Here is a 26,045-nt window from a genome sequence, read left to right as displayed (position 1 = left end):
AGCCCCCAGACCCATAATCCCCTCGCCCATGCTCTATATCTGCCCAGCCCCCAGCCTCATAAACCCAAACCCCCTGCCCTATAACTGCCCAGACCCCAGCCCCATAATCCCCTCTCCCCCCTCCCTACAGCTGCCCTGGCCCCCAGACCCAAAAACCCCGGCCCCCTGCCCAGCCCCCTAACCCCCCCTGCTCACGGCGGGTGTGGGGGGTTGGAGACCCCCGGGGTGCCTCCCTCGCCATGGGGGGCTGTGTTTGGGGTGCCCCCAGGGTTTTGGGATGCCCCGCGGTTGAGGCTGCGGTGCCCGCGGCCCCCAGGAGCTGCCCGGCCGCGGATGCCGGCAGGATGGCGCTGCTCCCCGTCGTGGCGCTCTTGGCTCTGTGCCCCCTCCTCGCCCGGGCAGGTACCCACGGGCAGCGGGGTGGGGGGTCCGGGCAGAGCCCCCCTCTCCGCGGGGACCCCCTTCCCAACCTCCCCTTTCCTCCCCTGCGCGGAGACCGCGGTGGGAACCCCGAGGGGAGGGCGGGGGAGCCGTTCCCGGCAGGGCGGTGACTCACGGGGCGGCTGCTTGGCACCACCGAGCCCTCGGTGCTGGCACCGGGACCCGGCACCACCGAACACCCGGTCCTGGCACCGGGACCTGGCACCCCCGAACACCCGGTCCTGGCATCCCCGAGCCCTCGGTCCTGGCATCCCCGAGCCCTCGGTGCTGGCACCGGGACCTGGCACCCCCGAACACCCAGTCCTGGCATCCCCGAGCCCTCGGTCCTGGCATCCCCTAGCCCCAGGTCCTGGCACCACCGAGCCCCAGGTCCTGGCACCTCCAAGCCCTCGGTCCCGGCGCCACCGACCATGTTCCCACAGATGTCCCCTGTCCCCTTCAGAGCCCCCTTGTCCCAGGGTGACCCCTCCGCCCCGCTGTACCCCATCCCTGGTGTCACCTCGCGGTGACCCCGCTGTGTCCCCTCCCAGACCAGCCTCCTGTCACCGTCACGGTGACAGCGGCCGTCGGCGAGGACGCCTGCCTGCCCTGCGGCACGCAGCCCTGGGGTGACCTGCGCGGGGTCACCCTCAGCTGCACCCACCAGGCTGGCGGCCACCACGCTGTCCCCGTCCTCAGCCACCGCCTGGGCTGGCACCCGCCGCCCCCCGAGCCGGGCTGGCACCCGCCCGTGCAGCCCGACAGCCGCTTCAGGGGCAGGGTGGCCTTCTGCGCCGCGGGGACGGGGGACAGCGGCGTGTCGCTGCTGCTGAGGAACCTCAGCCATCCCGATTTCGGGAATTACTCCTGCTACGCCGCCCGCGCCGCGGCCCCGCAGCTGCTCTGCTCCCTGGTGCTGCAGCCCGCCGTGGCAGGTGAGCGGGGCGGGGGTGGCACTGTCCCTTTTGGGGTCCCTCGGTTCCCTGCTGTGTCCAGCCCTGGCCTCGTCTGGGTGCTGCCAGAATTTAGGGTTGTCCCCATTTCCTGGTGTGTCTGTCACCCGTGTTGTCCCCTGTCCCTATTTGGGTGGTGCCAGAATTTGGGGGTGTCCCCAGTTTTCCGCTGTGTCCAGTTTTGTCCCCATCTGGGTGCTGCCAGAATTTAGGGTTGTCCCCATTCCCTACGTATCTGTCACCTGCCTTGTGCCCTGGTCCATCCCTGTCCCCATCTGGGTGGTGTCCCACACTTTTCACCCCAATTTGGGGACCCCTCATTCCCTGACTCGTCTGTCACCTCCTGTATCCCAGTCCCCACCTGGATGGTGACAGAATTTGGGGGTGTCCCCAATTCCCTGACGTATCTGTCACCTCCTACTGCTCTGTCCCCATCTCAGTGATGCCAGGCGTCCCTGCCCTGTCCCCCTGCCATGTTTGGGGTCCCCACATGTCCTGACGTGTCCCTTGTCCCACCCGAGCAGTGCCAGGTTTCCCTGCCCTGTCCCCCTGCCATGTTTGGGGTCCCCACATGTCCTGCCATGTCCCTCAGTCCCCACATGCCCTGACGTGTCCCTTGTCCCACCCGAGCAGTGCCAGGTGTCCCTGCTCTGTCCCCCTGCCATGTTTTGTGTCCCCACATGTCCTGCCATGTCCCTCGTCCCTGCTGTGTCTGTCCCTTGTCCCTGCTGTGTCTGTCTGTCCCCGGCTGCTCCCCCGGGGCAGTTTGGGGTTCCCCCGGCCTGGCACGGCACAGGGAGCGGGGGGGTGGCCCTGCCGGTGTCCCCACGTGCCGGTGTCACCCCGCAGAGGTCCCCAAGGCCGCGGAGCCGGACATGCTCATGGTGGTTTGTGTCCTCACGGCCGCCTTCACGGCGGTGGCCATCGGGGTCATGGTGTGTGCCCGCTGCCAGGGCCACTGCTGGGGGCGCGCAGGTGCGTGGGGGGACACTGGGGGGTGTTTGGGGGGACAAAGGGGGTGTTTGGGGGCACAAACCGGACATGCTCATGGTGGTTTGTGTCCTCACGGCCGCCTTCACGGCGGTGGCCATCGGGGTCATGGTGTGTGCCCGCTGCCAGGGCCACTGCTGGGGGCGCGCAGGTGCGTGGGGGGGCACGGGGAGTGTTTGGGGGGCACAAGGGGGGTGTTTGGGGGGCACAAAGGGGGTGCTGGGGGCACAAAGGGGGTGCTAGGGGCACAAAGGGGGGTGTTTGGGGTGCCGGGGCACAGGGGGTGTCTTTGGGGTGCCGGGGGCACAGGGGGTGTTGTAGGATGGGGGCAGCTGGAGAACCCCTGGTCCACTGGGGATGGGATTCTGTGTGGGGAGGGGATTTCCAGCTCCCTCGTGGGGATGGGATGGGACAGGATCCATGGGATGGGATCGATGTGATGGGATGGGATCCATGGGATAGATGGGATGGGATCCATGGGATGGGATGGAATCCATGGGATCGAATGGGATGGGATGGGATCGAATGGGATGGGATGGGATCCATGGGATGGGATGGGACAGAATCCATGGGATGGGATCGATGTGATGAGATGGGATCCATGGGATAGATGGGATGGGATGAGACAGAATCGGAATGGGATGGGATCCATGAGGTGGGATGGGACAGGATCCAGGTGGTGGGAGAGGATCCATGGGATCAATTGGATGGGATGGGATCCATGGGATCGAATGGGATGGGATGGGATCCATGGGATGAGATGGAATCCATGGGATGGGATGGGACAGAATCCATGGGATGGGACGGGATCCATGAGGTGGGATGGGACAGGATTCATAGGGTGGGACAGGATCTATGGGATCAATTGGATGGGATGGAATCCATGGGATCGAATGGGATGGGATGGGATCCATGGGATGAGATGGAATCCATGGGATGGGATGGGACAGAATCCATGGGATGGGATGGGACAGAATCCATGGGATGGGACGGGATCCATGAGGTGGGATGGGACAGGATCCATGGGGTGGGACAGGATCCATGGGATCAATTGGATGAGATGGGATCCATGGGATGGGATCTACGGGATGGGATCCATGGGATGGGGATGGGGTGGGGATGACAGCAGGGACGAAGACAAGGCAGGGATGAGGACAAGGGGGCACATAGCGATGGGACAGGGACAGGGATGGGGACAGCTCCGTGTGGGGCCGGGCTTGTCCCGTGTCCCCACTCACTGTCCCCTCAGCGCGGGGCCCAGCCCCCGAGCCCGCGGCCGTGGCTGCAGGGGAAGGAGGAGAGGTGGCCTTGGGTGAGCTCAAGAGTGCCAGCACCTGAGGCCACCCCAGCTGGACACGTCCACGTGTGACACGGGGACAGGACACGGCCCCGACTGCCCCAGCGGGGGGACAGGGCTGGGGCGGGGTGCAGGGTGGGTCTGGGGGTGCACGATGGGCTCTGCTCGGACCCCCGGGGACGGGCAAGGGACAGCCCGGGGGGACACCCAAACCCCGGGGTCCCATGGCTGGGGGGACACACCCTGAGACCCCAAATAAAGAGCGTTGCTCCAGAGCGGGGGTGACGCCTCTTTCCACCAACGAGGGGTCAGGGGGCTTGGGGGGCTCCATATATGGACATGCACTGTCCCATTTCCTTCTGAGACCACGCCCCATTACCCACGGCCACGCCCCTTTTCCCGCCCGTGTTCCGAAGGCGCCGAGAGGGAAATTTGGGATATTCGGGATCCCGCAGCATCCCGGGGGCTCCGCGGGGCTCCTCGGGCCACTGCTCCCCCTCCTCCTCCTCCCGTGGCCATTGCTGAGGCTCAGGGGCCACCAGAGCCTCCCTTCTCCTCCCCTGTGCCCTCCTCTTCATCCCACCCATCCCATGGGTCACATCCTAGGGATCCCATCCCATCCCATCCATGGATCGATCCCATCCCATCTCAGAGATCCCATCCCCTCCATTCCATCCCATGGATTGATCCTAAGCCATGGATCCCACCCCATGGATCCCATCCCACCCCCTGGATCCCATCCCATGGTACCCATCCCATCCCATGGAACCCATCCCATAGATCCCATAGATCTCATCCCATCCTATCCCATGGATCAATCCTAAGCCATGGATCCCATTCTGTGGAACCCATGGATCCCATCCCATGGATCCCATCCCATTCCCTCCCCCTGCAGCTGAGCAGCAAAGGAAGCTCATACTGCCAGGCCCCAATCATCCCATTATCTCATTATCCCATCCCATCCCACCCCATCCCATCCCATCCATCCCATGGATCCCTTCCCATGGATCCCATCCCATTCCATGGATCCCATGGATCCCATCCCATGGATCCCATCCCATCCCATGGATCCCATCCCATGGAACCCATCCCATCCCATGGATCAATCCTAAGCCGTGGATCCCATCTCATGGATCCCATTCTGTGGAACCCATGGATCCCATCCCACCCCATGGATCCTATCCCACCCCATTTTTGGGGATCACACCAGCCTGAGGGGGCACACGTGGATCCAAGGGTGTGCATCCAAGCCTGGCATCCCTGGGCCCTTTACTGAACCCCTTCTGTTGAGGTTCAGCCCCACCAAGACCTCGTGGGGTGTCTCAGAGAGCCCACCAGGGTTTTGGGGGGTCACGGGGGGCTCCTCCCAGCAGCACCCCAAGGCAATGGCTGTGCTGGTGGGGGGACGGGCTCCTCTGCGGCCCCGAAAGCACAAAGGGGGTTTTTGGTTTTGGTTCCTCTGCCTGAAGCTCCCGTGTTCCTCCGGAATGGGCCGTGCCAGCATCTGCTCCCAGGGGATTTCCAGCCCAGCCGTAGGAGGGAAATGATAAAAGATGGAATAATAATAATAATAATAATAATAATAAATTAAATTGTAGCCGTGAGGCGGTGCTCCCTGCAAGCAAAGGGTCACCGAGGTCTCAGAGTCAGCACTGCAGGGTTGTTTCCAGCAAATCCTGGTCAGAGGCTCAGGCACGTCCCTTCAGGACAAGCCCGAATCCCCCCAGCTGGGGCTGGCCGCGATTCAGGGACGAGAACTGCCCGGTGTCCCCGCAAGGACTGCCACCCGGGGCAGAAATCAGCGACGAGTTACGGCCACAATCATAACACTCCACACTCCCTCCAAGCTGGGGGGCTCTCTGGGGCACGGGCCGCACGGTTCGGGCGGTTTCGGGACGGCCCGGGCGGGATTTGGCCCCGCACGGACCGGGACGGGACGAGGTGCGCGGGCCCTTTAAATCACGGACAGGTGCGGCAGAGCGGGGGCGGGACCCGCGGGGCTGAGCGACGGGGCGACTATCCAATAGAAAGGCAGAGTGAGGAGGGGCCAGCCAATGAGCGGGCGGGAAGGGGTCGGGGTTCGGTGGCGCTCGCAGCGGGGCGAAGCGGGGACCGGTCCGGTTCGGCTCCGCTCGGCTCCGCTCGGTCCCGCTCGGCTCCGCTCGGCCATGGCGAAGAGGGCGGCCGTCCCCGCCGGGCCCCTCGGGGACGATTTCTCCTTCGTGAGCCCGGTGGCCAAGTACGTGCTCTTCTTCTTCAACCTGCTCTTCTGGGTGAGTGCGGGGACACCGCGACACCCCGCTCCCGAAGGACGCCCGCACCCGGGGGCTGTCCCCATCCCTGCACCCCCTGGGACACCGCCATTCCCGGGAGCCCCATCCCCGAGATCCCGCCGGGACCCCCAGCCCTTGGGAATGTCTCCATCCCTGTTGGGATCCCCCATCCCCAGGGACCCCCCAGCCCTTGGGAATGTCTCCATCCCTGTTGGGATCCCCCATCCCCAGGGACCCCCCAGCCCTTGGGAATGTCTCCATCCCTGTTGGGATCCCCCATCCCCAGGGACCCCCCAGCCCTTGGGAATGTCTCCATCCCTGTTGGGATCCCCCATCCCCGAGATCCCACCAGGACCCCCTGGCAATGTCTCCATCCCTTTTGGGATCCCCAATCCCCCATCCCTGAGATCCCGCCGGGACCCCCAGCCCTTGGGAATGTCTCCATCCCTGATCCCTGTTGTGATCCCCCATCCCTGAGATCCCACCGGGACCCCCAGCCCTTGGGAATGTTTCCATCCCCAAACCCTTTTGGGATCCCCCATCCCCGAGATCCCACCAGGACCCCCTGGCAATGTCTCCATCGCTGAACCCTACCGGGATCCCCCATCCCCAGGGACCCCCAGCCCTTAGGATTGTCTCCATCCCTGAATCCTTTTGGGATCCCCCCTCCCCAGGGACCCCCAGCCCTTAGGATTGTCTCCATCCCTGAATCCTTTTGGGATCCCCCCTCCCCAGGGACCCCCAGCCCTTAGGATTGTCTCCATCCCTGAATCCTTTTGGGATCCCCCCTCCCCAGGGACCCCCAGCCCTCTCTCCAGCCCTGGACCTGTTTGGGACCCCGCATTCCCAGGATCCCCCAACCCACCTCCATCCCCAGGATCCCACCGGGAGCCCCTTGGCTTTGGAGCTGTCCCCACTGGAATCTGCTCTCCTCAGGGTCCCTGGAGCCCCCACCGTGACCCCCCATTCCTGAGGGGCTCCTGGCCCCTGGGGGTGTCCCCATCCCACTGGGATCCCCCATTCCAGAACCTACAGAAGGGGTTTTCCCCATTTCCCGAGGGTTTTTGGGGTCCTTTGGGTCCCCACCACTTCACCAGGAACCCACACAGGTGACAACCCCCAGAGAGGGGGACAGAGACCCCCTTGTCCCCAGCCCACCCCAGGGACATCTCCTGTAGGGAAGCCACAGTTTTCCATGTTCCCTGAGATCCCACCGGGACCCCCAGCCCTTGGGAATGTCTCCATCCCTTTTGGGATCCCCCATCCCTGAGATCCCACCGGGACCCCCAGCCCTTGGGAATGTCTCCATCGCTGAACCCTACTGGGATCCCCCATCCCCAGGGATCCTCCATCCCCAGGGACCCCCAGCCCTTAGGATTGTCTCCATCCCTGAATCCTTTTGGGATCCCCCCTCCCCAGGGACCCCCAGCCCTCTCTCCAGCCCTGGACCTGTTTGGGACCCCGCATTCCCAGGATCCCCCAACCCACCTCCATCCCCAGGATCCCACCGGGAGCCCCTTGGCTTTGGAGCTGTCCCCACTGGAATCTGCTCTCCTCAGGGTCCCTGGAGCCCCCACCGTGACCCCCCATTCCTGAGGGGCTCCTGGCCCCTGGGGGTGTCCCCATCCCACTGGGATCCCCCATTCCAGAACCTACAGAAGGGGTTTTCCCCATTTCCCGAGGGTTTTTGGGGTCCTTTGGGTCCCCACCACTTCACCAGGAACCCACACAGGTGACAACCCCCAGAGAGGGGGACAGAGACCCCTCTTGTCCCCAGCCCACCCCAGGGACATCTCCTGTAGGGAAGCCACAGTTTTCCATGTTTGGGGGCCTTTTTGATGGTTTTTTTTTTCCTAATGTTTTGAGGGATTTTTATGTTTTTGAAAAGTTTTATATTTTGAGTATTTTTTTTTATGCTTCAGGGACTTTTTCAAAACATTTTGGAGACTTTTGTACTGCTTGGGAGGTTTGGGGTTTTTTTATATTTAGGGGTTTTTTTTAATGCTTTTGTGGGGGTTTTCTGCAGGGGTTTTTTTTTGTGGGTTATTTCCGTGTTTGCAATTTTATATTTGAGGAAGTTTCTCACTTCCCATAAACCACATCCCTGTGTCCAGCCACCAGTAGAGGAACAGCACTGGCTGGCGAGTGACCTCCAGGGAGGAGGGGACAGGGGTGACCTCCAGGGAGGAGGGGACAGAGGCGACCTCCAGGGAGGAGGGGACACAGTGTGACAAGGGGAAACTGAAGCAGCGGCTGCAGCTCTGGTGCCTCCCTGGCTTTGGGGGGGCTGCAGGTGGGGCCGTGGGGGTGGCATGGGGGTGGTGACACCTGCGGGGTCACCTGTGTCCCTCTGCAGATGATCTCCATGGTGATGGTGGCCGTGGGGGTGTACGCCCGGCTGCTGAAGCACGCAGGTGAGCTCGGGGGCTCCCCAGCCCTGCTGGTCCCGAGCCACCAGCACGCTGGGGGTGGCATGTGGGCTCCTGGGGGTGCTGGCGGTGCTGGTGACAGCTCGCCCGTGGTGACAGAGGCGGCCCTGGCGTGCCTGGCAGTGGACCCTGCCATCCTCCTCGTCGTGGTGGGCGTCCTCACCTTCCTCATCACCTTCTGCGGCTGCGTCGGCTCGCTGCGGGAGAACATCTGCCTGCTGCAGATGGTGAGTCCTGCCAGGGCTGGGGACCCTGCTGGGGACCCTGGTGGCATCACTGTCACCTTGCTCTTCCCCTCACCGTCACGTTCCTCTTCCCGCAGTTCTCCGTCTGCCTGACCATCATCTTCCTCCTGCAGCTGGCGGCCGGCGCGCTGGGCTTTGTGTTCTCTGATAAGGTGCTGATAGGGGAGGGCAGTGGGGGTGCTGGGTGACCCCAGTCCTGTCCTGCTGGGTGACAGGCTGGCTGCTGTCCCCCCGTTTGTCCCCCAGGCCCGCGGGAAGGTCAGCGAGATCATCAACGGGGCCATCGTGCATTACCGGGATGACCTGGACCTGCAGAACCTCATCGATTTCGGGCAGAAGGAGGTGACCAGGGGGGCTCTGCAGGGTCCCCCCAGTGGATGAGGGGTCCCCACTTCTGTGCCAGGCTTACATCTGTGGGGTAGCACAGGCTGGGGACGTCGGATGGCTCTTCCAAGGTGTTCGTGGTGATGTCCTGCCCGGGCAGGGGGAGGCTGGGGAGGGCTGGGGGCACAAAGAGCCCTGAGTGTCCTGTCCCCCTGCCGTGGGCTAGGGTCCCCTCCCTGCTGAGCCCCCTGCCCTGCCCGCAGTTCAGCTGCTGCGGGGGTGTCTCCTACAAGGACTGGTCCCAGAACATGTACTTCAACTGCACGGCCACCAACCCCAGCCGCGAGCGCTGCTCCGTGCCCTTCTCCTGCTGCCTGCACGACGCCGACCAGGTCTGTCTGTCCTGGGCTGGCCTCAGGGGACCCTGCCCCGTGCCTGTCCTCCCTTCCCTGGGGCTGCGCTGGGCCTGCAGCCCTGCCCAAGGGGAGGGAACACAAACGGACCCCATCCCACACTGGGTTTGTGTCCCCAGTTCCACCTTCTGGGTTTGTGTCCCCATCCCACCCTCTGGGTTTGGGTTCCCCATCCCACCCTCTGGGTTTGTGTCCCCATCCCACCCTCTGGGTTTGTGTCCCCATCCCACCCTCTGGGTTTGTGTTCCCCATCCCACCCTCTGGGTTTGGGTTCCCCATCCCACCCTCTGGGTTTGTGTCCCCATCCCACACTCTGGGTTTGTGTCCCCATCCCACCCTCTGGGTTTGTGTCCCCATCCCACCCTCTGGGTTTGGGTTCCCCCATCCCACCCTCTGGGTTTGTGTCCTCATCCCACACTCTGGGTTTGTGTCCCCATCCCACACTCTAGGTTTGTGTCCCCAGTTCCACCCTCTGGGTTTGGGTTCCCCATCCCAACCCAACCGTTGGGTTTGGGGACTCCTGGGTGGAATGTTGTGGTGAGGTGGGGAGAATTCTCCGACTCCAAAGCTGGAATTGGCTCTTTGGGGCCAGGTGGCTCTGCAGGGCTGGCATGGGGACACTGAGGGACACCCCACCAAGGCAGGGGCCTGGTCACTGCACAGCTGCCCCCCAAGAGCAGGGAGCGCAGTGTGTTGTGTCCCCAGCCCCTCTGTGCTGTGTCCCCTCTCCCAGGCTGTCATCAACACCATGTGTGGCCACGGGATGCAGGCCCGGGGCTACCTGGAGGCCAGTGCCTTCATCCACACCAACGGCTGCATCGACAAGCTGGTCAACTGGACCCACAGCAACCTCTTCCTGCTGGGGGGCATCACCCTGGGGCTGGCCCTGCCCCAGGTACTGCGGGGGACAAGGGGCCGCCCCAGAGCTCTGCTTTGTGGGGTTTTGGGGGGAGCTGACTTAATTAATGGTGGCTGGTTGTGAGATGGGGGAGTCGGGATGGGATTTGGGGTGGGGGAGTGATGCAAATGTCAGGCACGGGGGCATGGGGTGACACTGCGTGCTGTTGCTCAGTACCTCCCTCTCCCCTTCCTTCTTCTCCCTCTCCCCCATCCCTCCTGCTCTTTCTCACCCTTTCTCTCGCTTTTCTCTCCTTCCTCGTCCTCACCCACTTCCCTCTTCCCCTTCCCTCTCTCTCCCTTTCTCCTCTGCCTCTTTCCTTCCTTCTTCCTCTCTCATTTCCTTCCCTGTTCTTCTTCCTCTGTGTCTTCCCTTCTCCTCCGTCTTCCTCTCCCTTAATTCTTCCTCCTCCCTTCTCCTTCCCCTTTGCCTTCCCTTTATCTCACTTCCCCTTTCCCTCTCCTCCATCTCCCCTTTCGTCCTCTCCCCTCCCTCTCCTTACCTATCCCCCTTTCCTTCCCCATCCCTCTCCTCTTCCCACTCCCCTGCTCTCTTGTTTCCCTCCCCGTCCCTCTCCCCTGCAGCTGGTGGGCATCGTCCTGGCGCGGCTCCTCATCAACCAGATCCGCGACCAGATCAAGCTGCAGCTCTACAACCAGCAGCACCGGGCAGACCCCTGGTCCTGAGCCCGCAGCCTCCCCGCGGTACGGCGGCTCTCCCGGGCGCTCCGGGGCCGTTCCCGATCCCCGGATCCGCGGGGACAGCCCGAGGGGCCTCGCTGGAGGACAGGGAATGCGGATCCGCGCTGGCCGCGGAGGAGACTCCGTGCCTTTGGCAGCCGCCGCTGGGCTCGGCCTGGAGGGGCTGAGCTGAAGCAGCGCCGGAGAATCGCTGTCTGTCCGTCCGTCCTGCTGGTGCGCAAAGGGATGTGCTCCCCCTCCCCGCGTGCGCTGGAGAAGGACGCTTGTCTGCCTGTCTGTCTGTCTGTCTGTCCGTGCACCGAGCTGCCTTCGCCCAGGCCGGGCTGCGGGACCGGGGACATTCCCCCCCATGGCCGCGTGTCCGTCCCGGTGTCCCCGGCCGCGGGGACAGCGGGAGGGCACAGCCGGGCTGACCCGGGCTGACCCAGGGCGTGCCCATCCCTTGGCTTTCCCGGACAATAAAGACACGAGGCCGGACGCTCCGAGCTGTGCCAGGCTGCGCAGGGGACACCGCGGTGGCTCTGGGGACACGCCGAGGCCGCCCCAGGCCGCACAGCCACGGCCCAGTGCTCTTGTGAGACCCCAAAACCAGGGGAAAAAAAGCGGCTGAGGGGCCCGGCCCGGCCCCTCGGTGCTGTCGCAAACCCGTGGGTGGAGTTTTTTGGGGTTGGGTTTTTAGTGTGTTTTTTTTTTAATTTTAATTTTCCTTCAGCTCGGGCTGGGTGGTCCCTCCCGCGGAGGGAGCCGGGATGCGGCCCAGCGCCCGGCTCTTTGTGTGCGGCCGGGAGGCTTCTCTCATAAAAAACCTCTTTTTTTGGCTTTTTTTCCCCCTCAAAATCCGCCTCATCCCCCCGCCAAAATGCGATTTCTTCCCCCAAAAGCGATTGCTTCTCTGAGCAGCGGCACCTCCCCACAAAAAAAAGTTATTTTTTCCCCCTCTGGAATTCATTTTTCTTCCCAAAACGTCCCCTCCGAAGAGCTACTTCTCATTCCAAAAAAGCAAGTTTACCCTAAGAAGTAGCTGCTCTCCAAAAAAATGACTTTTCCCCCTCAAAACCCCCATCTTTTTACCCCAAAAGGGACTTGTCCCCAAAACCCAACTTTTCTTTACCCAAAAGTGTCTTTTGTCCCCCCAAACTGATTTTCCCCCTCAAAAAAAGGTAACTCACCCCCGAAAAAAGGGACTTTCCTCCACAAAAGTCAAGTTTTCTTCCCTCAAAATTGCCTTTTCTCCCATAAAATTGATTTTTCCCCAAAGAGTACTCCCCCCAAAAAAGTAACCATTTTTTCCCCACAAAAAGTGTATTTTGTCCCAGAAAAGTAACTTTTGCTTTGCTCCCCAAAAAGTAACTTTTCCCTCAAAAAAGTGACTTTTCTTCTCCCAAAGGTGGTTTATTTCCCCCCAAAGGCAACTTTTCGCCTCCAAAAAGTAACTTTTTACTCACAAAGGCTTTTTCATCAGAAGGACATTTTATTTCACAGAAAAAAAAGGATCTTTTCCTCACAAGAAGGAACTTTTCCCTCACAAAATTGATATTTTCCTCATATAAAGTGATGGTTTTGTCACAAAAGTGACTTTTTCCTTCGAAAATTGGACCTTTTCGTCATAAAAATGAACTTTTCCCTTGCAAATAGTGACTTTTTTCTCACAAAAATAGACTTTTTCTTCAAAAACAAGAACTTTTCCCTCACTATAGGTGACTTTTTCTTCATGAGTGAATTTTTTCTCAAGAAAAGGGAACCTTTTCCTCCCAAAAGGGAACTTTTTCTTCAGAAAAAAGAACTTTTCCCTCACAAAAAGTGACTTTTTTTTCCTCACACAGGAGTTTTTCTGCACAAAAAGGAACTTTTCCCCTCAGAAAAAGGAATATTTTCCCCACAAAATGTAACTTTTTCTCACAAAAAGTTGCTTTTTCCTCACAAAGGCCTTTTGTGAGGGGGACTTTTTCCTTCCAAAAAAGACTTTACCCTCACTTTTTTAGCGACTTTTTCCCTCACAAAAAGCAACTTTTTCCTCATAAAAAGGAACTTTTCCTCACAAAAACGAACTTTTCCTGACCAAAAGACTTTTTCTTCATGAGTGAATTTTTTCTCAAGAAAAGGGAACCTTTTCCTCCCAAAAGGGAACTTTTTCTTCAGAAAAAAGAACTTTTCCCTCACAAAAAGTGACTTTTTTTTCCTCACACAGGAGTTTTTCTGCACAAAAAGGAACTTTTCCCCTCAGAAAAAGGAATATTTTCCCCACAAAATGTAACTTTTTCTCACAAAAAGCCGCTTTTTCCTCACAAAGGCCTTTTGTGAGGGGGACTTTTTCCTTCCAAAAAAGACTTTACCCTCACTTTTTTAGCGACTTTTTCCCTCACAAAAAGCAACTTTTTCCTCATAAAAAGGAACTTTTCCTCACAAAAACGAACTTTTCCTGACCAAAAGTGACTCTTTCCTCACAAAAACGAACTTTTCCTGACCAAAAGCGACTCTTTCCTCACGAGAGGAACTTTTTCCTCACAAAAGGAGACTGTTTCCTCCCAAAAAAAGCATTTCCCCTCACTTTTTAGCGACTTTTCCCTCACTTTTTAGCGACTTTTTCCTCATAAAAAGGAACTTTTCCTCACAAAAAAAGACCTTTCCCTCAGAAAAGGAGAACTTTTCCTCACAAAAACGAACTTTTCCTCACAAAAAGGAAACCTTTCCTGACCACAGTGACTCTCCTCACGAGAGGAACTTTTTCCTCACAGAAGGGGAGACTCTTTGCTCTCAAAAAAAAGACTTTTCCCTCACTTTTCAGCGACTTTCCCCCTCACAAATCGCGTCTCTTACCCTCCGCAGCGCTTCCCCCGCGGTCCCTCCCTCAGCCCGCCCCGGCGGGGGGCGCGGGCCGGGCCGGGCCGCGGGCGGCGGCGGCGGAGGAGGAGGAGCAGCAGCAGCGGGGCCGCTCCGCTCGCTCCCGGCGAGCCCAACAAAGGCGGCGGGGCCATGGCGGGCCCCTCGCCCCGCTGCGAGCCGCCCTAAGCCCGCCGAGCACCGCGGCTGGGGGTGCATACAGTATAGAAAACTGTATAGAGGGGGGCTGGGGGTGGGTACAGTACAGAAAACTGATTGAGAAGTGACTGGAGATGGGTACAGTATAGAAAACTGGTTAAAAAGGGACTGGAAATGGGTACAGTATAGAAAATGGATTACAAAGAGACTGGAGATAGGAGCAGCATGGGGAGGAGCAGTATAGTGGGTGTCTGGGGATGGGCACAGTACAGAAAACTGTACAGCAGAGGAGTGGAGATTGTGTATTGTGGAGGGGAGCAGGAGATTGGGGTACAGGGAGGGCGGGGTGTAGGGGGGAAAACAGGATAGAATGGCCTCAGACATGGGCACAGCAGGAGTCTGGGGATGGGTGCAGTACAGAAAATGGTTTATCAGGGGCTGGGGGTGGGCACAGTGTGGACAAGAGCAGTGTGGGGGTACAGTATGGAGGGGGGTGCATACAGTATGGAAAACTTTATAGCACAGGGCTGGGGATGGGTACAGTATAGAAAACTTCATGGAGGGGGGCTGGGGGTGGGTACAGTATAGAAAAGTGCCTAGCAGGGGGCTGGAGATGGGTACAGTATAGAAAATTGTATAGCACATGGCTAGGAATGCTTCTTCATGGGGTACAGTATAGAAAAGTGCCTAGCAGGGGGCTGGAGATGGGTAGAGTAAAGAAAACTTTACAGAGGGGAGCTGGGGATGGGTACAGTATAGAAAACTGTATGGAGGGTGAGTGAGGATAGGCAAAGTATAGAAAACTGTATAGCACTGGCCTGAGAATGAGCACAGTATAGAAAACTGTATAGAGGGGGGCTGGGGATGGGTACAGTACAGAAAATGATTTATCAGGGGCTGGGGGTGGGCACAGTGTGGACAAGAGCAGTATGGGGGTACAGTATGGAGGGGCAGCCCTAGTGATGGGCACAGTGGCCACACAGAGGGGTCCCAGGGCTGTGGGGACAGCAGGAGGGTCCCACAGAGGGGTCCCAGTGCTGTGGGGACAGCAGGAGGGTCCCACAGAGGGGTCCCAGGGCTGTGTGGGTGCTGTGGGGACAGCAGGAGGTGGCCGTGCCAGGGGTGGTGACGGCGCTGTCCCCTCCCCGCAGGCCTGCGCAACGCCCCGCGCTGCTGGGACGTCATCCAGCCCCTGCTCTGTGCCGTCTACATGCCCAAGTGCGAGGACGGGCAGGTGGAGCTGCCCAGCCAGACCCTGTGCCAGGCCACCCGGGCACCCTGCACCATCGTGGAGCGCGAGCGCGGCTGGCCCGACTTCCTCAAGTGCACCACCGACCGCTTCCCCGAGGGCTGCCCGGTACGGCACGGGCACACGGGCCTGGGGAGGGAAGGTCACTCTCTGGAGGAGAGAAGGGCTGCTGTTGGTCAGCCTGGAGAGGAGGAGGATCCAGGGAGAGCTTCCAGCACATTCCAGGGCCTGGAGGGGCTCCAGGAGAGCTGCAGAGGGACTGGGGACAAGGGATGGACAGGACACAGGGAATGGCTCCCAGTGCCAGAGGGCAGCCATGGATGGCATCTTGGCCATGAGGAATTCCTGGCTGGGCTGGAATTGCCAGAGCAGCTGGGGCTGCCCCTGCATCCCTGGAATGTCCAAGGCCAGGCTGGACACTGGGGCTGGAGCAGCCTGGCACAGTGGCAGTGTCCCTGCCATGGCAGGGGTGGCACTGGAGGGGCTTTGAGGTCCCTTCCCACCCAACCCATTCCTTGATTCCATGGTGATTCTCTGGAACCCAGCTGCCCTCCACAGGGGACTGATGTCCATCTTGGCCACGGGGGTGTCTCTTCCTCCTCCTCCTCCTCCTCCTCACGGCCTGGTTTCCCCTCTGGCAGAACGAGGTGCAGAACATCAAGTTCAACAGCTCGGGGCAGTGCGAGGCGCCGCTGGTGAGGACGGACAACCCCAAGAGCTGGTACGAGGACGTGGAGGGCTGCGGCATCCAGTGCCAGAACCCGCTGTTCACCGAGAAGGAGCACCGCGAGATGCACGTCTACATCGCCGCCTTCAGCTCCGTCACCATCTTCTGCACCTTCTTCACCCTGGTGAGACTCGGGCTCCTTTTGGGGGAGCTGTCCCCAGAAGGGGACGGGCACCGAGCTGTCGCTTTCTCCACCCCTCCAGGCCACGTTTGTTGCTGACTGGAGGAACTCCAACCGCTACCCCGCCGTCATCCTGTTCTACGTCAACGCCTGCTTCTTCGTGGGCAGCATTGGTTGGCTGGCACAGTTCATGGACGGCGCCCGCGACGAGATCGTGTGCCGGGCCGACGGCACCATGCGGCTGGGCGAGCCCACGTAGGTGTCACCTCCGTCCCCAGCCCGCCAGCAGAGCTGTCCCCGACACCAAGGAGGGCTCTCGGGGTTCGCTGCCCTCCTGGGAGAGGGCGAGACCCCCGCGCTCCTGCGTGTCCCCTCGCGGGGGTGGGTGACGCTCTCGCCTCACCTCTGTGCAGCTCCAACGAGACGCTGTCCTGCGTCATCATCTTCGTCATCGTGTACTACTCGCTGATGTCGGGTGTCATCTGGTTTGTCATGCTCACCTACGCCTGGCACACGTCCTTCAAGGCCCTGGGCACCACCTACCAGCCGCTGCTGGGCAAGACCTCCTACTTCCACCTCATCACCTGGTCCATCCCCTTCGTGCTGACCGTGGCCATCCTGGCCGTGGCACAGGTAACAGGGCCACCCTCGCGGGATGGTGTCTCAGGGTGACGCCGCAGCCAGCTGACCGTCCTGTCCCTGTCCCTGCTGCTGCCAGGTGGACGGTGACTCCGTCAGTGGCATCTGCTTCGTGGGCTACAAGAACTACCGCTACCGAGCCGGCTTCGTGCTGGCCCCCATCGGGCTCGTGCTCATCGTGGGGGGCTATTTCCTCATCCGGGGTAGGTGTGGCTCTGCTCTGGGAAGGGACGGGGTCACCGTGGGTGTCCCCACACCCTGACCCCCTCGTCCTCCCCGCAGGGGTCATGACGCTCTTCTCCATCAAGAGCAACCACCCCGGGCTGCTGAGCGAGAAGGCGGCCAGCAAGATCAACGAGACCATGCTGCGCCTGGGTGAGGGCTTCACCGGCACCGTTCCCCCGGGAATCCCGTGGGAACGGGGACATTTTGTCCCCTGAAGTCACACGGCCCCTTCCCAGGGGTGGCGGCAGCGGGGGACAAAGCTGTGGTGGTGGTGGCACGGCCCCAGTGCGGCATCTTGGTGTCACTGGAATTTGGCTGGATGTCCCTCTTCTCTTCCAGGCATTTTTGGCTTCTTGGCCTTTGGCTTTGTCTTCATCACCTTTGGCTGCCACTTCTATGACTTCTTCAACCAGGCCGAGTGGGAGCGCAGCTTCCGGGAATACGTCCTGTGAGTGGGACAGGGACAGGGCTGACGGGGACGCGGTGGCACCGCAGTGCACAGCTCCGTGTCCCGCCAGCGGGGCCACCACACCTCCTCCCTGCGGGGCCGTGGGGGCTGTGGGCTGTCCCTGCTCCTTACGGCCACTGTCCCCCGTGTGTCCCCCCCGCAGGTGTGAGGCCAACGTGACCATCGCCACGCAGACCAACAAGCCCATCCCGGACTGCGAGATCAAGAACCGGCCGAGCCTCCTGGTGGAGAAGATCAACCTCTTCGCCATGTTCGGCACCGGCGTCTCCATGAGCACCTGGGTCTGGACCAAGGCCACCCTGCTCATCTGGAAGCGCACCTGGTGCAGGTGGGACCCCGAGGGTGTCACCCCAGCTCCCTGGAGCCCATCCTGCCCCATCCAGTGGGATGTTGGAAGGACATTCCCAGATGTTTGTCCCTCAGCTCGATGGGTTGTAGGCTCACAGCAGCTCAGGAACGGGGTGGCCTCTCCCACGTGGCATTTGTGGGACACCTCTAACCCCGAAGCACCCATTCCCCAGCCTGCTGTCCCCATGTGCAGGAGGGGGAGCTGGGGAGGCTCCCTGTGGCCCAGCTGTGACAGCTGTGCCCCCTGTCCCCTCTGTGCCCTCTGTGTCCCCAGGCTGACGGGGCAGAGCGATGACCAGCCCAAGAGGATCAAGAAGAGCAAGATGATCGCCAAGGCCTTCTCCAAGCGCAAGGAGCTGCTGCGCGACCCGGGCCAGGAGCTGTCCTTCAGCATGCACACCGTGTCCCACGACGGCCCCGTGGGTATGTACCCAGGGCAGGGACATCCCCAACAGCCCCTCGGGGTCCCCAAAGTCCCCCCTTGACCAGATCCCCCTGTCCCCACAGCTGGCTTGGCGTTCAACATCAACGAGCCGTCGGCCGACGTGTCCTCGGCGTGGGCCCAGCACGTCACCAAGATGGTGGCCAGGAGGGGGGCCATCCTTCCCCAGGACATCTCCGTGACGCCCGTGGCGACACCTGGCAAGTCCTTGGGGACCTCGTGGGGAATTCCTGGGGGACGAGCCGGGCTGGGGGGTGCAGGGAGGTTGATGGAATATTTGGGATGGATCGCCGTGGGATCAGGTGGGTGGCGGGGGCTCTTGTGGGGTGGTGGAGGGCACAGGCGGGACGTGGCCACTCACGGCCACCTCACGCCACGTCCCCCAGTGCCACCAGAGGAGAGGGCCAACCTGTGGGTGGTGGAGGCCGACGTGTCCCCGGAGCTGCAGAAGCGCAGCGGCCGCAAGAAGAAGCGGAGGAAGAAGAAGAAGAAGGAGGAGGTGACCCCAGACCCCGAGCGCTGCCCGGGGCGCCGCGCCGTCCCCAGCGCCGTCCCTCGCCTGCCCCGCCTGCCCCCCCAGCCCTGCCTGGTGGCTTTTGTCCCCGATGTCCTGCCAGCTGTCCAGCCCGATGCCACCTTCCCCGGGGGCCACGTCCTGCACGTGATCAGCAACCCCTTCTGCCCCGAGAGCGACGCCGAGAGCCCCGGGCGCTGGCACCACAACGGGGGCCCCCTGTGGCCCCCCCAGCCCGGCCCCCCGCCCCGGCCCGGGGCAGCCAGGACTCAGGGCAGCCGGGCAGGGCTGGCCCCCATCCACTCTCGGACCAACCTGGTGGAGGCGGAGCTGCTGGAGCCCGATTCGGACTTCTGATCCCTGCGGGATGTGGGGAGGGTCAGAACCCGCCCGATCCCGCGGGGATCCGTCCCAAATGTTCCGTCCACCTGAGCACGTCCCGTTTCTCCCCCTTGGAGGATTTGTCTCCGTGCAGTTCCCAGCCCGGAGAGGTTTTGGGATTCCCTCCGGCATCACCGGGAGAAAGGAGCTGTCGGTGGGACAAGGCCCAGCTCCCACAGGGATTTAAGGACCAGGGGGACACTTGGGGACAGCCTAGATCAGGGTAGATTTGGGGCAGCTCTGCCCCACCCACGGCTAGAGGTACGTAGAGCTCACCCCCACTTGTGCCAATAGCAAATTTTTTTTAAAATTTCTGATTTTTTTAATGTTTGTATCACGGTGCCTCTGCTCGGGGTGAGCCCAGTCAGGTGCAGCAGCAGCATCCCTGGTGTGCACCCCAATTTTGGGTTCACCCCAATCCCTTCCAAGACCCCAAAGTGCCTTCCAGCTCCCCAGAGAGCTGAGCCAGCCCCAGATCAGGACTGGAGGGGTGGCAGCACCAGGGAGATGGGACAGGAAGCACCCGGGGCTGCCTGGGTGCTCCAGGGCAAAAAAACAACCCCAAAAACCTCGGGGTGCTCGAGGTGAATCAGGGTCAGCAACCCCCAGAGCAAAGCTTTTTTTATTATTTTTTTAGAAAAAAATAAAAATCAAGTCACAGCAAACCCAGCAAAGCCCCGAGGCAGGAGGGCTGCAGTCCCTGCTGGTGTTTGGGTTTTCCCTATTTTTATTAATCCTGGTAGGCTCCTGGCTTTTTTTTTTGTTTGTTTTTTTGGGTTTTTTTTTGCTATCCCAGTGACCTCCACGGGTTCATTTTTGCTGTGTAAAGGAAAAACTCTCCTGTATCAGTATTAAATTTACAGATTTTCAATCCCAGTGGCTGCTCTGGGCTCTTTTGGGGAGGGATCCATGCGGGAAAACGTTTTGGGAGGGGAGTTGTCCTTTCTCCTAAAAACTCTCTTGCTTTAAAAGCTGCTTTAAGGTGTTTTAAACCACTTTAAAGTGCCCTAAAAGTGTTTCAAAGTGCTTTAAAGCACATTAAAAACTGCTTTAGAGTGCTTTCAACCCCCTGTTCCACCTGCAGGGGGGAGCTCTGAGGGGCTGGAAGTGCCCTCGGGGGGCTGTGGGGACACTTTTGGGGACAACTGGGCAGTTTTGGGGACGAGCGGGGCCTTTGCCAGCAGGTGGCACCAGGGGCTAAAATATCCCCCAAACCCCCAAAATTTGGGGCTGCCCAAACGTTGGGGTGCTCCTGGGTGGGGTCCCACTGAGGCATCTGGTGTTTCCTACCAGATGGTGCCTTTTTTGGGGGAGAAAATGCTGCTTTTGGGAAAAATCATCTTTTTGTTTTGCTTGAGAGCCAATCAGCTGCAGGCTTTGGTTATCCTGCAAAGCAGACCCCGAAATTTAGCTGGAACTGGTCAGTGAAAATTGCATTTCTCCAGGGTTTGTTATTTTTTTTTTTTTGGGCTGACCCTGCTACAGAGTCAAAGCTGGATTGTCTGGGATGAAACCAAATATTTCTCTTTATCTCCATTTTTTTGGGGCTTTTTCTTTGTATATATTTTATTTTGTGGCTTTCTCAGTTATAAAAATTCTAACAAAACTATTACTAAAAATTTGCCATTTTGAAAAAAAAAAAAAAAGCAAAACAACAAAATACTTTAATTTTGGAAGCAGCAGGAGATGTGCTGACAATGTCACATCCCCTCCCAAAAAACCCCACCTTGATTTGGTGCAGGGGGAGAAAACTTTGCAGGAAGAAAACACCCCCAGTTTGCCAAAATCCAGCAAATTCCCCTGAAATATCCTTAGGGAAAAGCTCCAGCATTCCCATGGGAGGTGCAGGAGAGCAAAGCTCAGAGGATCCCACATCTCCCACCACCCCCAGAGGTTTCACTGGGGAAAAATGGGGAAATTTCAGGGAGTTTGGGTAATATTCCCTGTGGATTCATTTATTCCCTGTGGATTCACTGAACCACCAGGGTAATATTCCCTGGTTTGGGTAATATTCCCTGTGGATTCACTGAACCACCGATCCCCAGGGAGAAATTGGCATTTTCCACCCATCTGGTGGAATTAAAAGGATGAAATCACAGTTGGACCAGAAAACAGCCTGGAAAATTTAGGCTTTCACTCCTTTTCTACCTCAGTTCTGTTGGTGGGAGAAACCAAACTCTGCTGTGCATCTACTGTCAAGGAGAGGAATTTTGCTTTTCCAAGGCTGTTTTCTCCCAAATTTCCAGGCAGAGCCAGGCCAGGCTGGTGTCAGGGAGTGAGGGAAGGAGCCAGCCCCGAGCTGCTGCTTCTCACAGAGCCCCAATTGTTGGAGCCTTCCTCCCCAAAGAGCCGCTCCCTCCTCTCCTGATAGCCCTTGTTTGTCCAGAGAAATCACCAGGCACGGCCTGGATCCCTGGGCAGCCCTGGGATTTATGGACATTCAACACCAGGAGTTTTGGGGGTGCTGGCAGCAGCACATGGCAGGAAAACAACATCCCTGCCACTCTCCTGATTTTGGGAATATCCTTTAAAAGGTGAGGAAGATCCCACTCTCCTCTCTGAAACACTGGATCCCGGTGGGCTGAGGGTCAGGATTTTGCCATGGTGAAGGATGTGCAAACCAACCTGGGATCTTTTTGTGGGATCTGTGGGATCTGAGATGATAAATTCCGGAGAGTTTCTGTATTTCCAGGTCAGCACAAGTTCCTGTCCTCAGCAGAGAACTCAGGGTCAGGATTTTGCATTTGTGAGGGGTTTGAAAAACAACCTGATGAGTTTTTTGTGGGATCTGAGGCACCAGGAAATTATAAATTCTGGAGGGTTTCTCTATTTCCAAGGCAGCACAAGCTCCTCTCCTCAGCAGAGGAGGATCAGGACAGGATTTTGCCTTGGCCAAAACAACCTGGTGGGTTTTTTGTGGGATCTGTGGCACCAGGAAATGATAAATTTTAAAGGATTTCTTCATCTTTAGGGCAGCACAAGCTGCTCTCCTCAGCAGAGGAGGATCAGGACAGGATTTTGCCTTGGCCAAAACAACCTGGTGGGTTTTTTGTGGGATCTGTGGCACCGGGAAATGATAAATTTTAAAGGATTTCTCCATCTCTAGGGCAGCACAAGCTGCTCTTAGCAGAAGAAGATCAGGGTGGGGATTTTGCCTTGGCCAAAACAACCTGGTGGGTTTTTTGTGGGATCTGTGGCACCGGGAAATGATAAATTTTAAAGGATTTCTCCATCTCTAGGGCAGCACAAGCTGCTCTTAGCAGAAGAAGATCAGGGTCAGAATTTTGCCTTGACCAAAACAACCTGGTGGGTTTTTTGTGGGATCTGTGGTATCAGGAAATTATAATTTCTGTAGGGTTTCTCTATTTCCAGGACAGCACAAGCTGCTCTCCTGAGCAGAGGAGGATCAGGGCTGGGATTTTGGGCTTGGCCAAAACAATCTGGTGGATTTTTGTGGGATCTGTGGCACTGGGAATTGATAAATTCTGGAAGGTTTCTGTACTTCTGGGTCAGCACAAGCTGCTCTCCTGAGCAGAGGAGGATCAGGGCTGGGATTTTGGGCTTGGCCAAAACAATCTGGTGGATTTTTGTGGGATCTGTGGCACTGGGAATTGATAAATTCTGGAAGGTTTCTGTACTTCTGGGTCAGCACAAGCTGCTCTCCTCAGCAGAGGAGGATCAGGGTTGAGATTTTGCCTTGGCCAAAACAACCTGGTGGGTTTTTGTGGGATCTGTGGCACTGGGAATTGATAAATTCTGGAAGGTTTCTGTACTTCTGGGTCAGCACAAGCTGCTCTCCTCAGCAGAGGAAGATCAGGGTGGGGATTTTGGGCTTGGCCAAAACAACCTGGTGGGGTTTTTTGTGGGATCTGTGGCACTGGGAACTGACAAATTCTGGAAGGTTTCTGTACTTCTGGGTCAGCACAAGCTGCTCTCCTCAGCAGAGGAGATTTGAGCTCGCCCGGGATTTGAGAATTGGACGCTCGAGGATCGGAATTTTGACGCTTGAGAATTGAGAATTAATTAAGGTCTCACCCACCAATTTCTTCTCTCAGGGCTGGTCTCAATAAATAGCAATAATAAAATGATGGGTTTGCGCTCCAAAAAGGCACATTCCCAAAAAAAAACAGATTTAGAAAAGGTGGTAAAACTGAAATAATGAAATGCAAATCATAAATGTGGTGGTTTATTACTGAGCTGTGCCTGTAGGCTGAGCTCAGTGGTGGCAGCCCTGGCAGCACAGCAATCCCAGGATTTTGGATGGCACGTTCCCCGTGCCAGGATGTTGTGGCTCCTCATTCCCATGGGTTTTCCTGGCATTGGTTGGGATTGATGGTCTAGAAGGGCTTTCCCAACCCCTTTGGCTCTGAAATTCCATCATTTTGACCCAATTTTCCCACTGGGATGGCCTTGGTGGGACATCCATCCTTGCTGGTGACACTTGGGGACTGTGGTGACCTTGCAGTGGTTGGATTTCACTATTTGGGAAAGCTTTTCCAACCCCTTTGGCTCCGAAATTCCTTAATTTTGGTCCAGGCCTGGGGAGCGGCCTGGCCAGGCCATGGCACCGCGGGGACAGCAAGGCCTGTGACAGATTGAGTCCAGAGAAGGGACAAAGGAGCTGGGGAGGGAATGGAGCCCCAGGAGGGCTGAGGGAGCTAGGAAGGGGCTGAGTCTGGAGCAAAGGAGGCTCAGGGGGGCCCTTGTGGCTCTGCACAAGTCCCTGCCAGGAGGGGACAGCCGGGGGGGTCGGGCTGTGCTCCAGGGAACAGGGACAGGCGGAGAGGGAACGGCCTCAGCCTGGGCCAGGGCAGCTCAGGGTGGAATCAGCAGGAATTTCCCCATGGAAAGGGGCTCAGGCCTTGGCAGGGGCTGCCCAGGGAGCTTTGCAGTGCCCATCTCCGGACATATCCAAGAATTCCTGGATGTGGCACTCAGAGCTCCGGGCTGGGTACATAAGGTGGGGATCGGGCACAGCTTGGTCTCGATGGTCTTGAAGGTCTTTTACAACCTCAGTGCTTCTGCGATTCTGTGCGCAGCGGCTGGAACGCTGAAAATTCACCAAAACGCGAAAAAAACCAACCAAATGCCTTCACGGGGGGCGGGTGGCCCCGCGCGGACTACAACTCCCACCAACCCCCGCGCGGCCCCGCGAGGAGGCGGGGCGCGGTATCGCGCCGCAGGGGATGCCGGGAGCTGTAGTCGCGACGGGGCGGAGCACGGGCGGGAGGACTGCATGTCCCGGCATGCAGCGCGGCGGCGAGGGCGGCGGGGCGGGGCGAGGCGGGGCCGGCGGCCCTGAGGGAGCCGGAGCGGACGCGGAGCCGGAGCAGTCGGCGGCGATGTCGGTGCAGGTGGCGGTGGCCGCGCCCGCCGTGGAGCTGAAGGAGCTCGGCGGCCCCATGGACAAGGCGGCGGGGCCGCCGTGCGAGCCTGTGGGCGCTCACGCAGCGGGGCACGGCGTGGCGGCGCCCGCCTGCCCCGTGCCGGGCGCCGAGCGTGAGGCGGCCCCGGCCCCCTCCGCCGAGCGGCCTCCGGGGGGCGGCTGCCCCGGGCTCTCCTCGTCCGCCGGGCTCTCCTCGGCCGCCGGGCTCTCCTCGGCCGCCGCCAAGGTGCCGCAGGCTTCGGCCATGAAGAGGAGCGACCCTCACCACCCCCAGCACCGGCACCGCGACGGCAGCGACGGCAGCGGCGGCGCGGCCGAGGCGCTGGTGAGCCCCGACGGCACCGTCACCGAGGCGCCGCGCACCGTCAAGAAGGTAACGGGGGCGGCAGCGGCAGCGGGCCCTCCCGGCGGGGCTGTGTCTGCGCCTTGTCCCCCCCGCCTCGTGTCTGTGCAGTGGGGACATGTGGGGTGACCCTGGTGCCTTTACACCGCATTCCCTCACCCCCAGGTGACACTGGGTGCCTTTACACCCTGTTCCCTCAGCCCCAGGTAAATATGGGTGTGTTTACACCGCAATTCTGCACCCCCAGGTTGACACTGTGTGCCTTTGCACCTCACTCCTGCACCCCCAGGTGATACTGGATGCTTTTACACCCCGTTCTCTCACCCCCAGGTGACACTGGCTGTGTTTACACTCCATTTCTGCACCCCCCAGGTGACACTAGATGTGTTTACACTCCACTTCTGCACTTCTAGGTGACACTGGGTGCCTTTACACCCCGTTCCCACACCCCCAGGTGACATTGGGTGCCTTTCCCCCCTATTTCTGCACCCCCAGGTGTCCCTGGGTGCCTTTCCCCCCCATTTCTGCACCCCCAGGTGTCCCTGGATGCCTTTCCCCCCCCATTTCTGCACCCCCAGGTGTTCCTGGGTGCCTTTCCACCCCACTCCCTCAGCCCAGGTGTGTGAGCTCTGGGGCGTGTGGGTTCACACCAGGTTCACGTTCCCAGGGTTATCTGGGGAATGTGGATGAGATAAAAATGTGGCCACGTGGGGCAGGGCCAGGTGTGCCCATACCTGGCTGCGGGCTGTGTCAGGGGGGTTTTGGGGGTGCCCCTCTCCCAGGGGTGCTGTGGATCCTGGCGAGTCCATCCCTGTGTCTGCAGCTCCTCAGGGGGACACAGGGGCTCCCTGGAGTTGGGGGTTGTGTGTTCCCTGCTGTGCAGGCACATTTTCCCCTCCTTTTTGGCATCCTTCCCATTGGGAATCTCAGGAGGAGTTGTCCCCTCTGAACCTTTTGGGGAGTGTAGGGAAAGAAGTGTCCCTGTCCTCTCACCTCACAGAATTTTGGGGTGAAGACCTCACCTCCCCTGCTGATGCACTTCCATCCTCTTTTGGAGTTGCTCTAAAATTTCCTCTCCCTTTGGAGGGCCCGGGGTGAGAGGTCTCTGATTTCCTTCTGGGTGGCTTCCCTGCAATTCCAGTTTCACCTTGGAGGGAGCACAAGGTCTGGATCTTGGTTTCCTCTCCCCCTAAATCCCTCCTTTAGGGTTAGGAGGGGGTTCAGCTGCTCAGTAAAGGACACTTTCCCCTGAGATCCTGACTCCCACCCCAGTGTTTGG

General features: G+C 59.3%; 3 protein-coding genes across 4 annotated transcripts in view; all 3 read left to right on the top strand.

Moving 5' to 3' along the window:
* Positions 1 to 5,740: 5,740 nt before the first annotated feature.
* TSPAN33 (tetraspanin 33) lies at positions 5,741 to 11,414 on the top strand. 2 transcript variants are annotated; one of them, XM_041401070.1, is made up of 8 exons: positions 5,741 to 5,899; positions 8,290 to 8,347; positions 8,462 to 8,589; positions 8,685 to 8,759; positions 8,854 to 8,949; positions 9,195 to 9,323; positions 10,078 to 10,239; positions 10,827 to 11,414. In XM_041401070.1, the coding sequence occupies exons 2-8, from the start codon at positions 8,290 to 8,292 to the stop codon at positions 10,926 to 10,928; spliced, it is 750 nt and encodes a 249-aa protein (XP_041257004.1). In that variant the 5' UTR covers positions 5,741 to 5,899; the 3' UTR covers positions 10,929 to 11,414. The 2 variants fall into 2 exon arrangements, with proteins under 2 accessions (XP_041257004.1, XP_041257003.1); XM_041401069.1 differs by having other exon boundaries at positions 5,741 to 5,933.
* A 3,661-nt stretch (positions 11,415 to 15,075) lies between these two features.
* On the top strand, positions 15,076 to 19,908 carry SMO (smoothened, frizzled class receptor). Its single transcript, XM_041401100.1, has 11 exons — positions 15,076 to 15,279; positions 15,813 to 16,022; positions 16,102 to 16,274; positions 16,433 to 16,652; positions 16,738 to 16,861; positions 16,941 to 17,033; positions 17,223 to 17,331; positions 17,495 to 17,680; positions 17,975 to 18,123; positions 18,208 to 18,342; positions 18,529 to 19,908. The coding sequence occupies exons 1-11, from the start codon at positions 15,133 to 15,135 to the stop codon at positions 19,011 to 19,013; spliced, it is 2,031 nt and encodes a 676-aa protein (XP_041257034.1). The 5' UTR covers positions 15,076 to 15,132; the 3' UTR covers positions 19,014 to 19,908.
* A 4,410-nt stretch (positions 19,909 to 24,318) lies between these two features.
* Positions 24,319 to 26,045, top strand: part of AHCYL2 (adenosylhomocysteinase like 2) — a 63,547-nt gene continuing 61,820 nt past the window's right edge. The window contains exon 1 of the mRNA XM_041401098.1: positions 24,319 to 24,796. Within this exon, the coding sequence (XP_041257032.1) occupies positions 24,380 to 24,796 (417 nt within the window). The 5' untranslated portion in view covers positions 24,319 to 24,379. The remainder of the gene's footprint in view (positions 24,797 to 26,045) is intronic.

This window comes from Onychostruthus taczanowskii, unplaced genomic scaffold (genome assembly GCF_017590055.1).
Source record: "Onychostruthus taczanowskii isolate IOZ18803 unplaced genomic scaffold, ASM1759005v1 scaffold184, whole genome shotgun sequence".
NCBI classification, from domain to species: Eukaryota; Metazoa; Chordata; class Aves; order Passeriformes; family Passeridae; genus Onychostruthus; species Onychostruthus taczanowskii.
Note: the sequence above shows the minus strand (reverse complement) of the source record. Positions and strands in the feature narration are given on the sequence as shown.